Below are 16,948 nucleotides of genomic sequence, written 5' to 3'. Positions count from 1 at the left end.
GGAATTTTACCCATAATCCCTGTACTAATTATCATGCCCCGCCCCCTCATGGCGGGGACACAGATACAATAATTTATTCGGACATTCGGGCTACACACAGAACTTATTACAGGTAGATTCCCTATCGCGACAATTGAGTACCTACCTATGCAGATCTACCTGGCTCTAGATATTCCTCTATACCTAATTCATAACATTATCATAATAAAACCATGTACCAAGTTTCAGTTGAATATATTAAAGGGTAAGGGCTGCGGAAAGTCTGGAAAACCACAGGTGGGAAGGACGGACGGAAGGATGGAAGGAAGGAAGGAAGGATGGCAGGAAGGAAGGACGGAAGGACGGACAAACAGACTGAAGGACGGAAGGATGGGTGGATGGACGGATGGAAACCTATAATCACTTACAGTGAGTGCCCTTTGTGTTAGCGAAGGAATTAACTGAAGCCCAACGCCCAACCCTTAGAGCTGGAACAAAGAGGAAAATCCTGAATCCAACCTGCTTGCCTAGGTGCCATTCACAGTAGGGCAAAAACGTAAGTAAGCTAAACGTTATGGTACTGGTTACCGCAGGGTCAAACACACCCCACCTCCTGTCTGTAACACTGGTCTAACCACTTGGGTATATAGTACGTAATATATGGACTAAACACTACTACGACTGCAAGGAAGTTACTGAGCTGAATATATTCACTTTAGTGATGGAAAGGTCTTGTCATTGCTCTTAACCCGACGATTGATGCAGGTCGTTCTTACACACAGGAGAGGATTATGATGATTTCGGGAAAACATTCCTCTTCAAGCCAGTCTGACAACACGCTCAGATACACTGTATTTCCTGAAGTCTGGGCTTACCAAGATGGCGGCTGCACCACTGTCCTTATCCTTCCGCAATGAGCGTCTTATCGAGCACAGCAACCGCGGTGCATGCTGGGAAAATGGCGACGCCGCGCGGCGGGAAAGCTGCTTGTGTTCAACAGGTAAGGCGCAGTAAACTCATCACTGAATGAGGATGAAGTTATTTTTAAAACAATTATTTCGATAGTAATGTGCCAGGACGACGAACAATAGGAAAGATATGCCTGGATGAAAGGACTCAACATTGAACACCCAAAGTATTATTGGGCAGTTTAGGCCCGACGGCTCAGTCTGTCTGCAATCTGCATGACGTTTGTGCTGGACAGGTTGATATGACGTTAATGATCTCATTTCCGGTATAGGGTTTAGCACAGACGACATGAGCGAAATCATGGTTATTTACATTCTATGCTTGTTATTTGAGGTGTATTCAGTGTTCGACAGGATGTTGTCTTTAAAAAGTATCGTCTGGGTTCGAGTCTCTGCCCGGACATTTAAATTGTCCGAGTGGTGCTTCACGACGTGTGCCGCACTTCGGATTCACGTTAAGCCGGCTGTCCTGTGTGCTAGCATTAGCTTGTGGACGTTGAAAACCAAAAGGTGTCTTTCACCAAGAGTAGGCGAGCTATCTCCGGCACACCGAGCAAATTGAAAAATTCCTGCTATCTTCACTCGGATGTCAGCCCTGGACGGCCAATTCGTGAAAGACTTGGAACAACAAGACCGATAGTGTAACAACGCGCAGCCGGGTTTGTTTGATACTTTAGTTGAAGAGGTGGTATGACCAGGGTGGGGATACCAGTTACAAAATAATGTAAGTATTAATCATTTTCAATAAATTCCACATTCCTGTGCCAACTTCAGTCGAACGTCAGACATTGACAGCAGGTTCGTGAAGGACTTGGACAAAAACCGTATCCAGTCTGAACGTTGCTATATCCGGTCAATGGCGAAACTGCAAATGGGGAATCCGCGAATGTCACGGATAGAAACCCTCACGTCATTTCCTCATTCTGCTTTAAACTCGATATCTCTTTATTTTCATTCCAAACAGCATCATTCATCATTCCAATCACAAATTAATACTATCGTATCAATATATCAAAATATAATGTTAAATCATGATTGTATTGAGATATTATCAACTAGCGAACAGTCGTCATCTGTTCACTTCTGGATTCTGGAGCAAGGTCCGTGTCGATCTCATATTCAAAGTAGAACGGCACTTGGTAGCGTGCAAACCAGGCTGAACACTTTGTTTTGTATCCCACTGAGAGGCCGGATCTGGATTCTGACCTGAACCAAAATCTAATCGGCTTGTTTTTGTCACCTAACCAACTCATCCACCAAATTTATTCATAACTCGTCCATAACCTTTTAAAATATCATATCATATATCGCTTTTCATCCGATCTCTCAATGGTGAAGAATCACCTAAAAGTTAAATAACTTTCGTATCCGAATCCATATTCAGATCTTCATCAAAATGGAAACTATTTGTCCTTGTCGCACACACAACCTGTCCACCAAGTTTCGTCCAAATCCATCCACAACTTTTTGAGATATCTTGTTCACAGACCGACAAACAAACAAACAGATAAAAAAATCACTCAGAGCGACCCTTGGAAAAACAGAACAAAGTAGAATGGCACTCAGTAGAGCATCCTTTTGACCTCAAAAATAGTTGGTGGTTGAATTCAGTTTGCCGATATGAAAATCCTATTCAAATTTCAAATCAATCGGATGAAAATTGAGGATTTTAGAAATATGATATTGTTGTTGACCTACTTTTGGCCTATGTTGACCTTTTGGCCGATGCTGATCTCAAAAATAGTTGGTGGTTGAATTCAGTTTGCCGACATGTAAATTCGATTCAAATTTCAAGTCAATCGGATGAAAATTGAGGTTTTTTTTAGAAATTCGAAAAATGTGGTTTACCTTTGGCCGATGTTGACCTTTTGACCTTTTGACCTCAAATACATATAGGATTTTGTCGGACCACTATCTCTACCATTTGGTGAAGTTTCGTGAAGATCAGTTCAAAATTGTGACCTGTAGGCAAGTATAAGTGAGCAGACAGACAAACACAAACACACACACAAACCGGAGTGATCAACATACTGTACTTGCAAAAAATATATATATATATTTTTGCCAAGTAACAAACGGGTGAAAACATAAGCTCCATCGACCTTCGGTGGTGGAGGTAATCATAATTGTATTGAGGGAATTTCTGAAACCTCTTACCTACCGAATGACACTGGCTGGGACCCCAAAACGTTCCGCAAAAGGTCATTATACAGACTTGGCATTTAATATGGAATATTTTTTTTTCTTGACTTGGGTTTAATTTCTGAACTCAGTATATCAATCTGGTGAGTTTATTTTACCCTTCGGTGATGTCTTTGTTGAAAGAACCATGTCACTGATTGTTTTTCGCAGCAATAAGTCAATAACAAGATTATATCACAGGTGGCGTGACAAAATGTAAGGACAGGTACATTTGACGATTGGCTTCACAATCGGGTATATAAGGGTTGTTGCGTTCTGTATTAGTGGAAAACAACTGCTGCACGTCTACAAAAGTTATTGCCGCTTCCTCTGGAGATGGTCTGTCAACTTGACAATGCTGTTTGTCATGGAGTGGTGGCTTTACGAAATTTTGGCTTGAAACAGCATGCTATTGCTCGGCAGTATGGCATCACTCAAGGTCAGGTGTCAAAGATCCTGAAAAGAAATGCTCAGAGGGGTGTCCCTACTCCAATACCGAGGCCAGGACGTCCACGCAGAACCACAAGGAGAGATTATCGCCTGCAGCACCGGTTAGTCTGCAATGGCTGCACCAAGTCAGCTAATCGGTTTAGGGCTGAGTGGCAGCAACTGACAAATGTGCCTGTATCCAGAAGGCTAGTCAACCAACGACTGGTTCAAGCAGGCTAACGTGCCAGGCGTCCCCTGAGAAAGCCACGCCTGACCAGACAACACAGCCAGCGCCGATTGCAGTGGGCCAGAGAGCACCATCAATGGCAGCCAGGATACTGGAATCACGTGACCTTCAGTGACGAGTCTAGATTTCTGGTCTATCGTCAAGATGGCCGCGTCCGAGTGCGCAGACAAGTGCATGAAGCCCACAACGAAGATTGTATAGTGCCAAGAGTCCAGGCTGGAGGTGGTGGGGTGACTGTTTGGGCTGCTTTTCATGCAGGGGGCAAAACTGACCTGGTTGTTCTGAATGGAAACCTGAACCAGTTCAAGTACAGGGCCATTCTGGAAGAAACATTGCTTCCATTTGCTCATGCAGCTTTTCGAGGAAACTTTGTCTTCCAAGATGACAATGCACGGCCTCATCGTGCTCGCATGATCCAACACTTTCTTGCTGACCGTAGTGCAGAGCATATGGAGTGGCCTGCCATGTCCCCGGATATGAATCCAATAGAGAACTTGTGGGCAGAATTAACGCGTCAAATCGACCACTTGGAGCAGCAGCCGACCTCTGTGCGTGAATTGCAGCAGACTATTATCACTGCATGGCAAGCGATTCTTGTCCAAACCTTGGCAAATCTCGTGAACAGCATGCCTCAACGTGTACGTGCTCTCCTGAATGCTCGTGGGGGTTACACAAAGTACTGAACTGTAATTTTACTGTCCGTAATCCCAGTCATAATTTAGCTTTTGTTTTTGTTGAAATTTTTTTTGGCTAATGTGCAAAATAAAGAGATACTTCTGGAAAACGTACAGAAGTTTAACACAGTACTGTCCGTGAATTGAGTTCGATATCAGTTTACATCACTTTTAAGGATCAATTTATTTGCTTCGAGATGTCAAATGTGGTTTTTGTTTCTTTTAAAGGTCACATTAACAAAATCTAGAATAATTTCAACATAATTCCAATGAACTTTTGGTTCTAAGTCATCTTGAAAAGTAAGTTCACCCCCACAAAAAAAATATTCCATATTAAATGCCAAGTCTGTATTTCCTTTTAGTAAGAAAATGTAATTGTAATGGTTACTAAACATTGCTCCCTTGATCATGTGACCAGATCCTCAACTCTGATTGGTATACGTTTACGTTTGTGAGGGACATGCATACGTACATAATACACCGGATGGACAGACAAATGCTGTTCCAGACAGCTTTGCCCTATGGGCTCCGCCGTAGAAAACCGCCAGAAGGTGGGAATAATTGGAGCTGTTAAATAAGTAGTAGTAGTAAAAATAGTAGTCGTCTTAGTAGTTATTATTATTCCAAGAATTTTTTTTTTCTTTTTTCTTTTTTGTATACAAGATCGAGGCTCGTGTAAGAGCTAACATCAATCACAAAAAAGACAAGCGGACACACAAAACATACAATAAAGGGAGCGGGAGACAAGATGGGGAGAGAGATGGAAGCACACAAGTACAACAGCAGAGAACATGGACAACGGAAGATCTGTGGGAGGGAGAGGGCTTAGGGGGAGGAGGCATGGGAAGGTGGGGTGGGGGGGGGGGAGGTGGGAGAGGTATAAAACACATGGACACTGCTAGAACTTCCAGGAAAGAAGTCGGAATTTCAAAAAAAAAAAAGTACAAAACGTTTTAATTAAAACAAAAGCCGCGTCGATGTTACACAATGCCTAGATGCAGCTGTGCCTATAACGTCGATGTTATAGGCACAGGACATTCCTATTGATTCGATTACTTGATGTTATTTTTGTGCAAAGTGAAAATATATCTCGGCAATTTCCCGTGTGTGGCGACGAATGTTTAATATATCTCGGCATTTTCCCGTCTGTTATTTCAGGCGGTGTATGACTGACCATGCCGCGATGTAAAAAAAATATATCTCGGCAATTTCCCGTGTGTGGCGACACGTGAACGAAGCTATGCTCCTCTCTCCACATTATTGTGACGACATATAAATTAAATATTTCATCGTGACGATTGTCATCAAATGGACGAATTTTTTATATATCTCGGCATTTTCCCGTCTGTTATTTCGGGCGGTGTATGACTGAGCATGCCGCGATTTAAACGAAATATATATATCTCGGCATTTTCCCGTCTGTTATTTCGGGCGGTGTATGACTGACCATGCCGCGATTTAAAAAAAAAATATCTCAATGGACTTGAAGTTACAGGCCTTTGAGAATTCATTTCGTTCTATAAAGGGCAACTTTCATCGGATTTTCTTCCTGTTTTTTTTCAACCGAGTCTAAAACTATGTTAGCGACTGTGAAAAATGAAATGATATATCGAATTTGATTTGAAATAAAACTGTGTGAGAGAGGAAGACACCACGGGCCTACAAAACAGGCCTCAAAGCTATGCGAGTTAATAAAATGGTGGATATTTGTTTATATGAAGCCTCTCCCAAAATGGGTGGAGCTTCGAGGTTTTGTCTTCTCTGCAAGAACAACAACAAGAAGAAGAAGAAGAACAACAACAACAGCAGAGGGCACTCTATGAGCAGCGTCTGCGACGCGGCTAAAAAGTGGATCTGGGGTGAATTAACGGGGGTAGAAGAGATCAAGGTTTTGGATGGGGGAAGACAAGAGATGGTGGTGAACAGCTGTTTTTAAGACCCGGAGGGAGGAGCCACTTCTGGCAACCACCAAGCACATGCATGCAATCAGCTGTAAAGCTATAATCTTGGAGGGGAGTGGGTGGTAATCCTCACCGGATGTGGAATTCCCACCAGATGTTGCGTGGAAACTGGTTCTCATGTCGCCGATCTCAGAAAGATGACAATCAACCCCACCTGATGCTAATTCAACAGCCGACTTGGATTTGAACTTGCGACCCTAGAATCCCAAGCCAGCCACCCTAAACGTTAAGCCAACACCAGGCTTAGAAGTAGTAAGTAGTAGTAGTTGTAGCTTTAAAATGCATTATGGGTGGTGAGTTAAGGTCCATTTATTATATATTGGTAAACTATGGAATGGGCTATTATAGTTACGATTACGGTTTTGGTTCCAGTTTGGGTATTTGGTTTTGGACGTGTTCCAATTTGGGAGCACTCGCTGCACTGACAGATTTTATCACAAGACAGAATGTTGTACTTTACAAACGTCTTCCATGTCTATCTGTGAATCTCAATAAGGATGTCAAATGAAGTGAAAAACGCGAAAAATTGAACACGTAGTTGTTGATGTTGCTGCGTGATATGTCCGTAAACTCATGATTACGTCGACTACAGTTGTGGTGGCTGTAGTACTTGTTTGTATGCTGCTTACGTGTAGTTACCTCCGCAACCGAAGGTGTGCGGAGGTTATGTTTTAACCTCTGTCTGTCTGTCTGCCTGTCTGTCTATCTCTTACTCAAAACGTTGTGGACAAATTTGGACGAAACTTGGTGGACAGGTTGTGTGTGTGACAAGGCCGAATTGGTTAGATTTTGATGTGATTCTTCAGCATTGATAGGGCCTAAAACTATATACAACACCATACTTCAAAAAGTTGTGGATGGGTTTTGACAAAACTTGGTGCATGACTTGGTGCTTGGGTGACAATACCAAGCAGATTGAATTTGGTTAAAGTCTGAATCCATATCTGGCCTATCAGTGGGATTCAAAATGTAAACGAATCAGCCTGGTGGTGGTATGCTCTCTACCGAGTGCCTCCCTTTTAGTTCATTCTGAAATTCAGGTTGAAGACAAAGGACACTCTGGAACAAAGGCCTCCCCCACTTCTGGCTTTCGCTATAATTGAGTTTGAAGGGTGCCGGCTTGGGATCCTAGGGTACTGAGTTCGAATCGCGGTCAATCGTTGAATTACCGCCAGGGGGGTTGACTCAGCCTGTCATCCTTCCGAGGTCGGCAAATTGAGTACCTGTACACTGGTAATTCCCTGTGTGTTGCAAGAGGCGACTAACAGGGTTGGTGGCAGGAAGGGCATCCGGCCATAAAAAATATTGCCTCAAAAAGGAAACCATGATGATTGGATTGTCATGGGGCCAGCAAGGCTAACCCCTGCTCCAGCATGGAAAATGGCCTTAAAAATGGAATTTATTATTATTTTTTCTACAATCAGTTCTTCTTCACTGGATGTTGATATCTCACTATTACCTTCAGTGCATTCTATAATTGAGCTCCACCCTTTGCTTTACATCATACATTTCCTGTCCCACGTGCGCATGCGCACAATGGGATAAAGTGATTGCTTCAGTCTGTCTCCTTGTCAGTCCAGCAAAATTGAAATTCATTCTAAATTGGAAACTTACTGCTCTTAGGTATGTCATAAAGGACTAAAACAACAGAAATGAAGAACTAATGTAATGTGTTAAATAAGGTGGTGTAAAAGACGGTGTATCCCAAATGCGTCAGCAACAGTAAGCCTCTGATTCAATGGTTTGTTTTATTTTTCTCTACAGCCTTTGAAACCTCTTTTTATTTCAATTCAATTACATGTTTTTAACACTGTAGAACACAAATCGCCTTGTTGGTACTTCCATAAAACCTCCAGTTTAGCAGTAATGTGGCAAAATTTTACGCTGTCTCGACCAATCAAATTTGCCGCCATTCAGACAAAATCTAATTTGCTGCTGTCGTGGTGGGAGGATATCGAGATTTGGACAATGTGATGGCGCCCAGCTATGCAACGCCCGAGTTAACTTCGTCCAAAAGATGTTTGTTTAATGCTTCCTTTTTTTATTAGTCCCCTACCGGTGTACACCGGAGGGGACTATAGGTTTGCACTCCGTCCCTCCGTCTTTCAGTCTGTCCGTCCGTCAGTCTGTCAGTCCGTCACGCAAAGAACAGCTTTCCGGACTTTTTTTTCTAAACTCTTAATGCTAATGATTTCAAACTTGGTACATGGTTCCCTCATGATAAGTTACAGATCAAGTTCGAACTTCATGACGTTTCGATCATTTTTGACAAAGTTATGGCACTTTGAACTTTGGTAATTTCCCCAACAGTTTTCCGGACTATAATTTGGAGTGCGGTAAGTCAAAGCTGTTAATATTCCTTGTTTTAACTCCAATTTACATTCTTTTTCCCCTTTTAGTGAGAAGTAGGGGTCTGTGCAACCATTCATGAACTTTATTTGGTGCAAATCGGATAATTTTTAGCCGAGTTACCTCAGACCGTGAGTTGGTAATTATATAATTCACACAGTGCAATACGTGCAGGCTACTCCACGGAGCGACCTTGCGGGCTTATTTTAACTCCAATTTACATTCTGTTTCCACTTTTAGTGAGAAGTAGGGGTCTGTGCAACCATTCATGAACTTTATTTGGTGCAAATCGGATAATTTCTAGCCGAGTTACCTCAGACCGTGAGTTGGTAATTATATAATTCACACAGTTTTCCGGACGACAGACTGCCGGTAGGGGACATGTATTGCAGCGCAATACTCAGAATGCTTGTTTATCAAAGAACACGTATACAATAAGAATATTTATAAAGTTTGTACATTTTTTCTACCGTTCATTTTCATCCCAGGCTCCCGAGCGTAACTGGACAGATGATTTACCTGTTTGCCAACTGTCAGGTGTTGGCATGGTGGCGAATGCCTTGTATGAGCCTGATGGAAGTTGCCCTGAAGAGCGCCCCTGTGAAGACTGTGCACTCCGGTTTAGGTTTGTCCCCAGATCTCTTCTTTCTCACTTTTCCTTGTTGGAGTTTGTTTGCTTCTTTATGTATACTTGGTATATATAAGCTGGAGCATTCTGATGCAATAAACTGCACTGCATTTTCTGATTCACACTTTCACTACCAAAACAGCTCTTTGAATACTAAGTCGAGGCTCGTGTAAGAGCTAACACACAGAACATATAATTATAATATAGGGAGTGGGAGACAAGAGGGGGAGAGAGAGAGGGAAGCACCACAACAATAGAGAATGGGGACATCAGGAGATCCGGGGAAGGGAGAGGGCTGGGGCAGGGTACATGGGATAAACAATATGGACACTACAAGGACTTACAGGAAAGAAAATGGAATTTGAAAAAGGTGGATTTGGGGTGGATTAATGGGGGAAGAAAAGATCAAGGTTTTGGATGGGGGAAGATATGAGATGGTGGTGAACAGCTATTTTGAAGACCTGGAGGGAGGAGTGGGATTGAAGAGAGTGTGGGAGTTTGTTCCAGAGGCAGGAAAAAAGAGGAATGAAAGAGTGAAGGTGAGTAGAGAGTCTTGATTTTGGTAGTTTCACCAGAAGAGGGTTGCTGACAGATCTTGTGCGTCCTGCAGGAATATTTGGAGGACAGAGCACAAACAGAGCAGGGGGAGCAAGGCTGGAGAGGAGTCGGTAGAAGACAGTTCATGACAAAGGGGATTTTAAATTTTTTTTGTATACAAGATCGAGGCTCGTGTAAGAGCTAACATTAATGACAAAAAAAACAAAAACATTATTGATTAAATCCTCTTCTTAAAAAATCTTTAGAAATAATAAAAACAAAACATTATTGAATACATGACAAAAAAACATAAAAACATTGAAAAAACAAACTGATGAAATCCTCTACTACTGTCAAAGTATATAGATACTTTATTTTTAGAGTAGTTTTTAGGCCCCTTTTTATGCCTCTGCAGACGAATTCGCCAGAGGCATTATGTTTTTGGATTATGTGTGCGTCCGTCCATGCATCTGTCAGTCCGTCCATGCTCCCTTCCTTTCGTGATAAGTTTTCGTTACCACGATAACTTAAGAACAGCTGAAGGGAACTAAGTCAAACTTGGTACAATTATGTATAATAATGCAAAGACGAACTGATTATATTATGGGGTCAAGTGGTCAAAGGTCAAATTAATGTTCCGTTAGGTAAATTTTCTGTTACTGCGCTAACTTGTGAACCAGTGATAGGATTTTGACCAAACTTGGTACTCGTACAAGTATATATTATGATGTAAAGATTAACCGATTAGATTGTAGCATCAATGGTCAGAGGTTAATGTCAGGTAAAAATGTGATACTTGAGAACAGCTGAAGGGATTTAAATCAAACTTGGTACTAGTACAAGTACAAGTATATATTATGATGCAAAGATTAACCGATTAGATTGTAGCATCAATTGGGTCCCTGGTGTTGGGCTAGCGGCTAGGGTGCCGGCTTAGGATCCTAGGATCCTGGGTTTGAATCCCGGTCGATCGCTGAATTAACACCAGGGGGGTTGACTCAGCCTGTCATCCTTCCGAGGTCGGCTAATTGAGCACCAGCTCACTGGTAATTCCCCGTTTGTCGTTAAAGGCGGCAAAAAGGGTTGGCGTCAGGAAGGGCATCCGGCCGTAAAACATTGCTTCAAAAAGGGGACCGAAAAACAACAACAACCACGGTTCCCGAAAAAGGCCAACCCCCGCTTTGCGGGGAAAAATGGCCTCTAAAGGTTTTTTTTTTTTTTTTTTTTTTTTTTTTTTTTGTAGCATCAATGGTCAGAGGTTAATGTCAGGTAAGAATGTGATACTTGAGAACAGATGAAAGGATTTAAATCAAACTTGGTACAAGTATTTTTTTTATTTTTTATTTTTTTTTTGTATACTGAATCGAGGCTCGTGGAAGAGCTAACATTTATTTCACAAACAAATCAACCAGACAAACAAAATATACAAAATGAGGGAGCGGAAGACAAGATGGGGAGAGAAGGGGAAGCACACAACCACAACATTTGAAAGCAGGGAGAAGTGTGGGAGGGAGAGGGCTTGGGGGGAGGAGGCATGGGAAGGGGGAGGGGGGGGGGGGAGAGGTATAAAACACAAGGGGACCGAAATTAGCGGGGGTAGAAAAGATCAAGGTTTTGGATGGGGGAGGATAAGAGATGGTGGTGAACAGCTGTTTTAAAGACCTGGAGGGTGGAGTGGGATTGAAGAGAGTGAGGGAGTTTGTTCCAGAGGCGGGAGAAAAGAGGAATGAAGGAGTGAAGGTGAGCAGAAAGTCTTGATTTTGGCAGTTTAACCATAAGAGGGTTGCAGGCAGATCTTGTGCGACCTGTAGGAATATTTGGGGGACAGAGCCCAGAGAGAGCTGGGGGGGCAAGGCCAGAGAGGAGTCGGTAGAAGACAGAAAGACCACCATCCTGCCTGCGGTGAGTGAGTGAAAGGCCCTTGGAGTTAGCTTCATTGCGGGAGATTCCAATGATTCTGAACGCTTTGGTTTCAACAGCGTGAAGACGAGCTAGGTGTGAGGCAGGAGCACCAGACCAGAGGGGAGAGCAGTATTCCATAGAGCTGCGGATGAAAGCCTTGTATGTGGTGAGGAGCTCAGGTGTGCCAAGGAAGGACTTCGCACGGCGGAGGATGCCCAGTCGGCGACTGGCTTTGGAGGCCAGATTTGAAATGTGGATTTCCCAGGAAAGATCATGGCAAATAGTGAGACCCAAAAGCTTGAGTGACAGAACTTCTTGGAGAGGTTTATTCAGAAAGTGGATGGGAGGGTTGTCCAGTCGGTCTTTTCGGAGAGACATCGTAAGAGTGTGAGATTTATCAGGATTGAAAGACATGTTCCATTTGTTTGCCCAGTCTGTGATTTTGTCCATGTATGTATATAATGATGTAATAATGTGGGCGGAGGCATATCGGTCGATGTCGTAACATTGAAGAGTGTCGTTCTATTTTATTTCTCTGATTACAGGGTGTTTCAAAAAGAGTGATACAACTTTAAACGTTTATTTAAAAAGAAACAGAAACCTCAGGAACGTGAACCAAACATTTATTGAAAGCTTATGACATGGTATTTTATATCACTGATTGCTATTGCAGTAAGTCACTGCTATAGTTAGTGAGAGCCCAAGGTCTGAAATTGGCATTTACGCAAAATCCTTGTTATTGATGTTCTCGATGTGTGCTCCTCCATGGTTCAGACAGGCATTGATCATGACTCCAAAGTTTTGTCCAACTTTCCTGTAGGTCTCATGTGGCACTGCCTGGAGGTAGTCTGACACCTCCTACTTCAGATCATCCAGTGTGGCAGGGCGGTTGATGTAGACAGAGCACTTGGCAGCCCCCCAGAACCAGTAGTCCAGAGGGTTCAAGTCTGGGCTATGGGGTGCCCGGTCATGAGCGGTACCCAGGGCAACGAGGCGGTTTCTTAAAAGCTGCTGCAGGAAAGTGATGGTGTCACCAGCTGTATGCGGGGGTGCACCATCCTGCATAAACCAGGTCATGCTGAGCTGTTTTGGGGTGACCTTTTGGGCTAGCTAGATCATTATGGAACTTCTGGAGCATGGCCCGGTAGTGCTCACCTATCAGAGAGATACAAAACGTTAACTATTCAGCCTGGTGGAGGTATGTGCTCTACCGAGTGCTGTTGTAGTTATGTAATCTGATTGCCTATGTAGATGACCTGACATGTCTCAATGACGAGTAAAATGCTGATGTCACCACAATGGATTGCTATGATCAGTTTTTCTTGTTCTTTAGGAGTGAAGAACGCTACCTTTATGGCGTCTTCAATGGTTTTGGAGGCAACCGCGTCTCCAATTTTGTGTCTCAACGATTGCCCGCTGAGCTTCTCCTCGGCCAGCTTGCACCTGGGGATAAAGATTCAAAAGTGAAGACTGCCCTGCTCCAGGTGTCAACACATCCTTATTTTTAAATTGTTGTACACCGCTCCTTTCCTATTCCATCTCCAGGCGCTGCATGACGCGTGCTAAAAGGGAGTACTCAGTTATCACTCCAGTTGTTTGTTTTCTTGTTTTTCTGGGCAATATCTCAGCCATCCTTTGAGCTAGGAAGCTGGAATTTTGGCACAACAGTGAGCACGTGCTTTGGCAAAACAATATATTTTTTGTTTTTTGAATAATAAATTAATTGATTAATTTCTTAATTATTATCGATTCATTAAGTACTTATTTATTTCATTTCTCATCTGGGCAATATCTCGGGCACCTTTGGAGATATTAAGCTGATATTTTGACATGACTATGACCAAGTGATTTGGCTGTAAAGGGTATTTTTGGTTTCAGATGTTGCAGATTCAGATGAAACGGTTGTGGTTTAGGTATTATATTAGCCAATTGATTAATACTTTAATTATTTTACGATTCATATTTATTTAATTTCGTTATTAATCACTTATTTATTTTCTTTCTCATCTGGGCAATATCGCATTTTGAGCTAGGAAGCCGATATTCCTACATGACAGTGACCAAGTGATGTGGCTATGAGGGATATTTTTGATTTATTAATTAATCAATTAATTGATTAATTATTTATTGATTAGTCAATTAATCAATTAATTATTTAATATTTTCGATTAATGCGTTTAATTAATTTTCAAAACGTTACAGCTTCGGATTAAACACTGGTGGTTGAGGTATGCTATTAGCCAATTGATTAAGAAATTATTTTATGATTATTGTTTATTGATTTTAATTGTGCAATTAATCAATCAATTATTGTACACCTCTCCATCCTAATACCCTGATAAATCCCTGGTGTTGGTTTAGCGGCTAGGGTGCCAGCTTAGGATCCTAGGATCCTGGGTTTGAATCCCGGTCGATCGCTGAATTAATGCCAGGGGGGTTGACTCAGCCTGTCATCCTTCTGAGGTCGGCTAATTGAGTACCAGTTCACTGGTAATTCCCTGTTTGTCGTAAAAGGCGACAAACAGGGTTGGCGGCAGGAAGGGCATCCGGCCGTAAAACATTGCTTCAAAAAGGGGACCAACAAAAACAACAACAACCACAGTGCCCGAAAAAGGCCAACCCCCGCTTTGCGGGGAAAAATGGCCTCTAAAGGTGGTTCTTTTTTTTTTCTCCATCCTAATACCGTCTCTATGTGCTGCACGACACCCCGGCAATGCCACGCTGGAGGATGTTATTTATGTATTTGGCATGGGAGCGGTGTACTTTGAATGTATCTGTACTTATTTTCCTCATTTTTTATTTTGCAAAAACAATTCTTCTATGAGTTTATTGTATCATCATCATCATCTGCCACTGATTGACTCTACGCTAAATGGGTAGAGTGTTGAATATAATTCTTGTACTCACACTATTATAACTCCCAGAAGTTGAACACGAATAATTACCTTTTCTTGGGCTATTGTTAGGCAATGATGATATTTGATTGACAGCTGGATTTTAACCTGGAATTCTTGGATTGCTTTGTAATATTCCTTTGTTGGATTAATTCAATGTACAGTAGGTTATTTGTTTGCATTTTTCAATGGAGTTGAAAATGTGTTTCCTATTTAAAGCACCTTTTATAACTTTTTCAAATATGTGCAGGCATTTGATGTGGTTGAAAGAAGTTTTTTTGAATCGATTGATGATGCGTTAGCTGAGAAGGCGGATTTGCAGTCTCGGTTGCCAGAGGTGAGTCAATTGTAACGATGATCATTTGTGACTCGTGACATAAAGTGGATGCATATTATATGTGTGCTTTGTAGTTTTGCTTGATTTGATATTGTTATGTTTGTGGGGGTAGGTGATGGCATACCATAGTGGAGATAGGACTGTGTAGGGTAGCATGGACTACGTGCGAGTAGGAAGCCAATCTCGATGTATTTCAGTAGAAAAACTTAGCTTAAGGTTGTCTATGTGTTCTTCACACAGGGGGTGAAGACATGCTAATTGGCTCTATGGTTTAAGATTAATCTCCCCAGTATGTGATTGCCTCCTGTGATTTCCCCTATGTTATTGCAATTATAACAAGCCAGCCATAAAAACCTACATCGTTAACCAACAACAACAACAACAACAACAACACCAACTACCGGCATAGATGCCGACAGAACCCCAAATTTTCCCGATCTGACTAAATCCCGCCCCTCCACCATCACCGACAGTACCCGGCCATTGCGATCTACAAGTTAACCCCACCTCCAAGGAATCATAATAGACAATTAACCCCGCCCCACCAACCGACTAAGAAAAAAGGCCCTGCCCAGTAGAGGCAGAGAATCAGTGGGTGGTCAAGATGGCCGTGAGGCCCCACCCACAAAGTGCATGATTGGTTGGGGTGACGTCCTCGACAGACTTCGAGAATGGAAGAGGAAGAATCTCTCTCTCTTGTGCTAGCAATCGTACTGGGTGGTCATGTTTGTCTTGGTCTCTTGAGTGCCTGGCTCTCTGGCTCGGTGCGTTGGTGCTGAGAGAGAGAGCGGTTTGGATAACGTTTATCCGGAGGAAGAAGAATCGCTCTCGCTCTCTCTCGGGCTGGGCTTTGTTCTCGGTCGGTCGCTTTTGTGCTGGCGATTCCGGACTCGTGTGCGAGCGTGAGGAAATCTTTGCGGAGCTCGTGTGGACTTTTGCGATCATGAGGAGGAGGTGTTAGTGGCGGTTTGTGGGTCCGCATTGTGCTTCCCCAGACGGTAGACGGACTAGAAGGAGGACTGCCCTAAAAAAGGGCCTCACGTTCGTGGTGCCGAGGAGCGGCCATCTTGTGCGCTTCCCGCCGGTGGGGCTTCCAGCTTCAAAAACCAGCAAGCTCCTAAAAGCCTCGTTGAGCAATCTGAGTGCTGGCCGGCTTAAAACGAAACAATTTATTTTTATTTAATCTTTGCCCTTGTCTGTATTTGTGTCTGAGTGGAGACGTCTCAAATTAAGATATTATGAGTAGTTTTTACCTCACCTTTCATTTTTGGTTATTTCACTAGCCTTACTTTATTAAATTCCTCACTGTGCATTTTCTTTGTTGTGTCTTGTATGCATGGTGTCGGGTCCGAGGATAACCCGTGTGGCGGCTGTTGAAGCTAAGCGCTTTGGTTCCGTCCCGCCATTATTCGGAGTTCGCCTCGGCAGTAAGATTGATGGGCTACCCGTCATCCTGGGGTGTTAATCGCTGGTCACACGACAATATGTATAAAAGGTATTGAAGAAGTGAATGTGTATTTCTGAATTGCAGAAGGTGCTAAGGCATTTGCAATGCACCTGCATCATATTGGCTTGAGTGTGCCCGAGCCTGGATGCATTGACATTTTGAGGTTCGTCCAAGCAGAGTCGTGCCTAGTTAGTACTTGGATCGAAAACCTCCATGTAAGGCTGGTTATTGTAGTGAGATGGATTGCAGGATAGCTAAATCGATAGCATGCATGCCTTGGAGCTCTGGTAATGTTATATTCTCCAGTGAAGTCAAGTCTGACTAACACTTCAATTTTGGTGGTGCTAGCAGGACTTTGCATCTTTGGGCACTTTATCGTTTTTGTTGTGGACATATCAAGTTATACGTGAAGTGT

General features: G+C 42.8%; 1 protein-coding gene across 6 annotated transcripts in view; it reads left to right on the top strand.

Annotated features, from left to right (window-relative positions):
- Positions 1-299: 299 nt before the first annotated feature.
- TAB1 (TGF-beta activated kinase 1 (MAP3K7) binding protein 1) overlaps positions 300-16,948 on the top strand; it is a 53,484-nt gene continuing 36,835 nt past the window's right edge. For 2 of the 6 annotated variants that reach the window (XR_013622861.1, XM_078774305.1), the window contains exons 1-5: positions 300-535; positions 745-979; positions 9,277-9,413; positions 13,189-13,339; positions 15,000-15,086. Coding sequence is in view for 5 of the 6 variants with exons in the window: in XM_078774305.1 (XP_078630431.1) it covers positions 893-979; positions 9,277-9,413; positions 13,189-13,339; positions 15,000-15,086 (462 nt within the window). In the remaining variant the exon portion in view is untranslated. The remainder of the gene's footprint in view (positions 536-744; positions 980-9,276; positions 9,414-13,188; positions 13,340-14,999; positions 15,087-16,948) is intronic. The other 4 variants (XM_068110418.2, XM_068110415.2, XM_068110417.2 and 1 more) reach the window with 3 other exon arrangements.

The sequence above is a fragment of the Myxine glutinosa genome, chromosome 3 (genome assembly GCF_964187855.1).
Source record: "Myxine glutinosa chromosome 3, kmMyxGlut1.1, whole genome shotgun sequence".
In the NCBI taxonomy this organism is placed as follows: domain Eukaryota; kingdom Metazoa; phylum Chordata; class Myxini; order Myxiniformes; family Myxinidae; genus Myxine; species Myxine glutinosa.
This window is presented reverse-complemented; position numbering and strand designations above follow the sequence as displayed.